The sequence below is a fragment of the Epinephelus fuscoguttatus genome, linkage group LG7, assembly GCF_011397635.1.
Source record: "Epinephelus fuscoguttatus linkage group LG7, E.fuscoguttatus.final_Chr_v1".
Taxonomy (NCBI): Eukaryota; Metazoa; Chordata; class Actinopteri; order Perciformes; family Serranidae; genus Epinephelus; species Epinephelus fuscoguttatus.
Genome location: NC_064758.1, coordinates 40,011,692 through 40,017,691, shown reverse-complemented (window position 1 = coordinate 40,017,691; position 6,000 = coordinate 40,011,692). Strand labels below are relative to the sequence as shown.

The 6,000-nt window shown below is 42.4% G+C and overlaps 1 protein-coding gene across 4 annotated transcripts in view; it reads right to left on the bottom strand.

Moving 5' to 3' along the window:
- Positions 1 to 715: 715 nt before the first annotated feature.
- The window catches only part of mical1 (microtubule associated monooxygenase, calponin and LIM domain containing 1), a 41,150-nt gene continuing 35,865 nt past the window's right edge, over positions 716 to 6,000 (bottom strand). For all 4 annotated transcript variants that reach the window (XM_049581341.1, XM_049581342.1, XM_049581340.1 and 1 more), the window contains 2 exons: positions 5,640 to 5,713; positions 716 to 2,092 (listed from right to left, as the gene is read on the bottom strand). In XM_049581341.1, coding sequence (XP_049437298.1) covers positions 1,899 to 2,092; positions 5,640 to 5,713 — 268 coding nt within the window. In that variant the 3' untranslated portion in view covers positions 716 to 1,898. The remainder of the gene's footprint in view (positions 2,093 to 5,639; positions 5,714 to 6,000) is intronic.

Sequence of the window (6,000 nt, the reverse complement as noted above, 5' to 3'; positions counted from 1 at the left end):
AGTTATGCTGACAATACTTCTGTGCTGTTACTTAAATTATATTTTAAACGCAAGACTTTAACTTGAAGTGGAGTATTTTGTAGGACTGGGGTTACTGTTGAAAGTCGACCCCAGATTTGCTCGTTTTGGTTTCGCTTAGCTATATTTGCTTTTTTTGGCACTGTGCCTCTTGGATGTGCTGCTGACAGTCTGGCACCTGGTCCCTACATTTTTATAGACCTGACATCAGCTGTGTGCTGCGGGGAACATGTCCCCAAATGTCCCGAACACAGAAAATAAAAAGGAAATAAGAAAATGTAGGCTGAGGGAAAAGTCTCTGCAGGAAAGAACAGCGCAATACACTTTCAGGATCATAAGTGATGTTTGAGAGGCATCACTTCTGTATAAGTCTAAACGTTGTTTGTTTTTTAAAGGAGAATCCTGCACAGTTTATCTCTAAGCAAAGGATCTGAATACTGTTTCCATCTCTGCTAAACTGAGTTTCTCATGTGTTGCTATCTTATTGTGTTAACTGGCGATCTAAAGGGACAAGTGTGCACCCTAGAGGTTACACTTAGAATAGCACAGGCAGTCAAAACCTTTATGTAACTTCAGTGTACCGTGCTGTAGTTATATGAAGGGCCAAGGTTCTGCAGTGACAAACAAAAAACCTGAAATGGCTGGATGTGCACTACTAAAGACCACAGAGCATTATCAGAAACATGAAACCTAAACATCAAAGTGCGTGATCTTTATTTGATATACTGTGAAGTTCCGTCCAGGTGGCACAAAATGGCAGCAGAACAATGAATGTATAAGGCTCCTTTTCACCAACAAACTGCTCTTTGTCTGGATTTCGGCAATTCTGCCAGCACATGAATAGGAACACCTGCAAATGATTAAAGATGGTAATTATAAATAGATGAAGCAGTCCGATAAAGTCTGTTTCTCATTTAACTCCAGATCCCCGTGTGTTTGTATAATACACCACCACTATAAAGAGCAGCCGACTTGTTGAAGGCCATCGGTGAAAAACCCCCAACTCTGACCCAAGAGGACTGAACGGTCGACCCCTGAGATTAACTATCCAACGTGCCAACGGGAAGAGGTCATGGTGAACAGGAGGAAATGCTACAAAATCCAAAATATTCATAAAGGAAAAAGCAACTGGATAATAAAATTAAATCTAATAACGGAATTTAATAGTTCTAATATTCTAACTACCTTAGTTTTTTTCTCCACCGTCATATTTCTAGAATTCAGTGTACAAATATTAAACATAGAATTATGATATGTATATATGTCATTGTGTACTGTAGCACTTATTCATGATGTCACAAGTAAAATAAACAAGAACATCAAAGTATTTTCAAAAACATCCATCCTGTGCTTTCAACCTAGATCTATCTCTAAAGTTCCAGAGCTGCTGCAGGCTCCACACCGCTGTCGTTTCATGCTGCGTAGTCTTGGCTTTGCACTTGAGTCACATGTTTCGGACACCAAAACCAGGTCAAGTCCCAGGCTGGGCAATGATTATTTGCTGTGTGGTTGTTGTTCAATAGTGCAGCACACACTCGGGATCCTTTTTCATTTGTGGTCTGTTGCTGTGACCCCACTATCAGTACAGGCAGGGCTTAGCCGGAGAGTTATTGGACACGTAAACTCAAAGCCTCAGATCCCCAGGCTTATGTCTCCCTCTAGGGGGCGGACTGCAACTGATGCTCACTCAGCCTCTGGCCCATAAGCCTTCACTCTTCCTCCCAGAGGGACCGCTGGTGGTGGGTTTCCCTCCGCAACAATTCTGTATCATCTTTGGCTTTGCAAAAGTTAAGTCTCAAGTCTGAAAGCAGCAAGTCTCATACACAGTAGACGTGAGTGCATCTACTGCACAGTACGTACAGGTACAGGTTCATGCAGCCTTACGCCCAGTGAACCTGAGCTCCTGCCTTTGAGTGCCGTTTGGCCTCCATGATGGAAAAGGCCTCCTGCTCCTCGCTTATCTCCTTCAGCCTCTTCTCCTCCAGGAACGACACCAGGGAGTCCCTCATGTCCACCACGTCAATCATCTGCTGAAGGACACGATCTTCTTCTTTCTGCTGCTCTGGTGTCTTATCTGTCAAACACATATGCACAGATTAAAGGAGCTGTGTGGGACAATCAGCGCATTAATATAGCATCACTTTTTGTTATGCAAGGATGTAATAAAGTAATGGTGTCTGGAGCAGAGAATGAAGTGACCCTGATCACACAGACAGCGTTATAGCAGTTGGAGTCAGCTTTTTTGTAATTGTTTTTAATGACAATGAAGCTTGTTGCTCGCTGTTTTTGTGTTGCAATGTGCCTCACGTTTCTGCGCTGTAGGTACCCGGTGTTTTTGCCAGAGCGCTCTGAACTCCTCGAGTTAAAAAGCTTCAACTCAGAGCAGAGGAGTGCCCCTGTTTTTTTCCCATTGTCCAATTGGATGATTTGCGAGTCGGCCTTCTGTGGTGGTCACGACAACAAGTTTACAGTTACTAAACACTGGAGGAGAAACTGGTGGTAGCAGTTAGTGGATACCCAGAGCTATACGCCCCAACAATAGACAGCAGGTTAAACTGCTCCTGGTCATCCTAAAATATGCCTGGAAACGTCCATGATGGAGGAGAAGCTCCTGGACCAACTGGTGGTGCTCCCCATGATCCAGCCTCTTTTTTAGGGTCTCATGTACCCACACAGATCTCTGTTTATCTGCTGACAGCCTCTCACCCTCAACCAGAGCTACAGACAGTACCCTCTGCCTCAACATTTTAAGAACTAGATACTAGTTACTGTGAGAAAACAAAACAAAAAAAAACAGCAGATTGATTACATGGGAAGAATAGGGTAAGGAGGTGATGAAATGGTTGCCTGGCAACAATAAAAAGACGCAGAAAGTGTTTTTTTGTTTTTTTTTTACTAGTGCCATTCAAGTTCCAATCCTGGCCCAGACTCTATGATTCAGACACTGAATCAAAAATTTGCTCTGACTGACACAAACAGCTCCTTTAAAACAGCTTCAATCAATATTTTTGTAACACTGATCAATGACAGTGTGAAAAAAATATGATGGGTGATGAGAATTATCACCTGAATCTGCAGCTCCGCACAGCTTTCCGGAGCGTTATAGTGTGTTTCACCTCATGGTTCAGCTGTGTGGCCCACAAATGTACTGTTTTGATTCAGTCTTACCACTGTCACAGGATTGTTTTGGCCGTGGCAGGCAGCTGGTTTTAGCGCAAATGCTCTAAAATCTAACTGTACACTACCTGCTCAGCATCAGACAGCAAACAGACACAGTTAGAGGCTAGCTGGTGAACACAGCTGAGAATTTAGCACCTTAAACAGCCAAATATTTCCCTCTGGAGTTGGTACAACCAAAAACAGAGGTAAAGGAGGTGTGAATACTAGACTAACATTCATCAAGTGGACACAAACATCAATACAGATGAATGCTTATGTTGTTCTGTATCTGCTTAAAAAGGTGATAATATGTCAGTGCTGGGTCCACAACTTATTTCAGATGCCCCCATGTGGCTAAAAAGATCAGTGACTGCAAGTTTAAATCACAAATATTACACAGATGTACATTTAACACAGAGGAACTGGTGTAAAGTCTAAAAACCAACTCTGACCCGCATCTCCTCAAGTAGGAAGAGGTCTAACTTATTCTTTTTGAAGATTTAAAGCACCCTCAAAGTAGTCCTGCTGAAAAGTCTCCCAAAGTTAAGTTTCCAAGAGATACTTATTTGTACTGGGATTTATGTATCGATGTCCTCCAAGGCAGAAATACTCTTTAAGGCCCGAAGCTTAGTGCTTTTTAAGTATTTTTTTTCTTGGCATCCCCAAATCACCTGTCCTTAGCTTAACTGCTGTTTGGCTGTGAAGTAATCTGTACCTTAAAATCTGCATAGAAAATGGTCAGGAGGACACTTTGGGACTGGACACAGGGAAATGTGATCCATGTGAGTTTGTGACCCTCATAAAGAGGACAAATCCTTAGATGTGCACTGCAGCTTGCCAAGTAGGGCAACGATAAAAGCAAGCTAACGTTAGCTTAACACAATATATGTACTCATTCTAAACTAGAAAAGCACTCGGAGAGCGCAGACCTCCACCAAGCAGCTCGGATTTCCCGCCATTTTATTATTTTATCCACTTCTGGTCCTTGTCCCATTATCAGCCTTTCCTGAAAATTTCATCAAAATCCGTTCAGAACTTTTTGAGTTATTTTGCAGACAAACAGACGAATGCCGGCGAAAACATAACCTTCCTGGTGGAGGTAATTAGTAATGTGATTAATTAACAGTTAATTAATCACATACATCAATTTTTGCTGTGAAAGTATTTAAAAAATTTCATTCAAATGAATTTTGGCAGATGTGTAGCAGATGTGTTGTAGTAAGGCTGTTGGATTTTGGGCAAAATTATCCTCCTGTCCTCTACCACCGAAACTCGTAAAGGAGTTAGTTAGTTGGTCACAGGCAGACTGACTCAGCTCAGACCTCTGTGTTCGCTGCTAAATGCTTTGCATTGAGGTGATATTTCAGGCTTTAAGTGCTCTGATAGTACAAAATTCCTTACTGGAGAAATAACAGAGAACAGTGCTCCTATCAACAGTTCCATCTGAGCGTTTTTTAAATGTAAATGTTCATTCACAGAGCCAGGCAGCGTCATCTTGTCTCCCTCCATCTTGTGACAAAGCCACTGTGGCCTTCAATGATGCACCAGGTCAAAGGGCACCACGGAACACGATTAATAAGCGTTGATTTTTTAAAGCATTATTTTTTCTGTAATACATTTTGAAAACCTTTCAAAAACCTTCTGTTAATTCCAAACCATTTCCAGGCCTGGAAAACAGTTTTTGTAATTACTTTTTCAGGAATTTCATGACTGTGGGAACCCTGTAATCTTCAAAGTTAATCAAATCAAGTTTTTTTTCCCCCCCAACAAAAGCTGCAGCCATTTGATTCTGCAGCAATGTGTGGGATAGTTTAACTTTCAGCAATAAATTGCAGTCAGAGAATACCAGCAGCCAGTTAGTAGAAAGAGTCCTTTGACTCCTGTGACATGTTGACTGATGTTCCAAAGAATCTCCTCCTGCCTTAAACACATGAACACACCTCCCTGCCACAGAAAAATACTATTATTATGGCAACTCGCACTTGGCTGCTGCTCTGTGTGTTTGAAGCGACTGCTGAGCCTCACATTAGCTTCAACTGACCTTTAGAGAGTGTGTTTGCAGAAGACAGAGACTGAATTTTGTCTTCCATCTCTTATATTGAAATTGCTTCAGAGACAGATGTCTTGTCCCCCCTTTGGCAGCCACAGATTTTGCTCTAGGACGATTCACACTCGTTCCAATGTAACTTCCATGAACAGATATTGTCTTATATTGGGGCCAATATGGTGGACAACAGAATGCAGAGTCTGTCTGCAGGATTGGGTGAACAGGGCCACATTGAAAAAGCACTGATGTTCTCATTAGAAGAGGACACATGCAGTAATTGTCTCAACAGCCTTGGCTAAACACAACTGCTGCTGGTTTCTACGTTGGCTTGCTCTCTGCTTCAAAATCAATAGGCCTGTTCAAGAAGCTTTAACAACAAATGTGCCTATGTGTGTGTGCACACTGAAGTACACACCAGTCAACTCCATGTATTTCCTGAGCTCCAACTCCAGCATGCTCTGCTTGTCTTCGAGCTCCAGCTGTCGGGACCTAGGAGAAAAGCAAACATCAGCTGAGTCATGTCGACATTGCATCCTGCTGTAGCTGCAGGTCATCATGAGGCTTCATGACAAATAGAGTCTGACTGTAAAGAAGATTGGTTGCTGCCGAGGTGAGAACAAACAGTAATCGCAGTGTTTTGATGTGGACGTCTGCTGTTATGTGTCTACACAGCAGCCACATAACAGCTTTGCTTCTACTCGGCACAAAAGCCGTGTTGTGTTCCCAGCGTGACTACACAGGCTTCTACTGTGCATTGCTGTATGAATTCAGAAGGT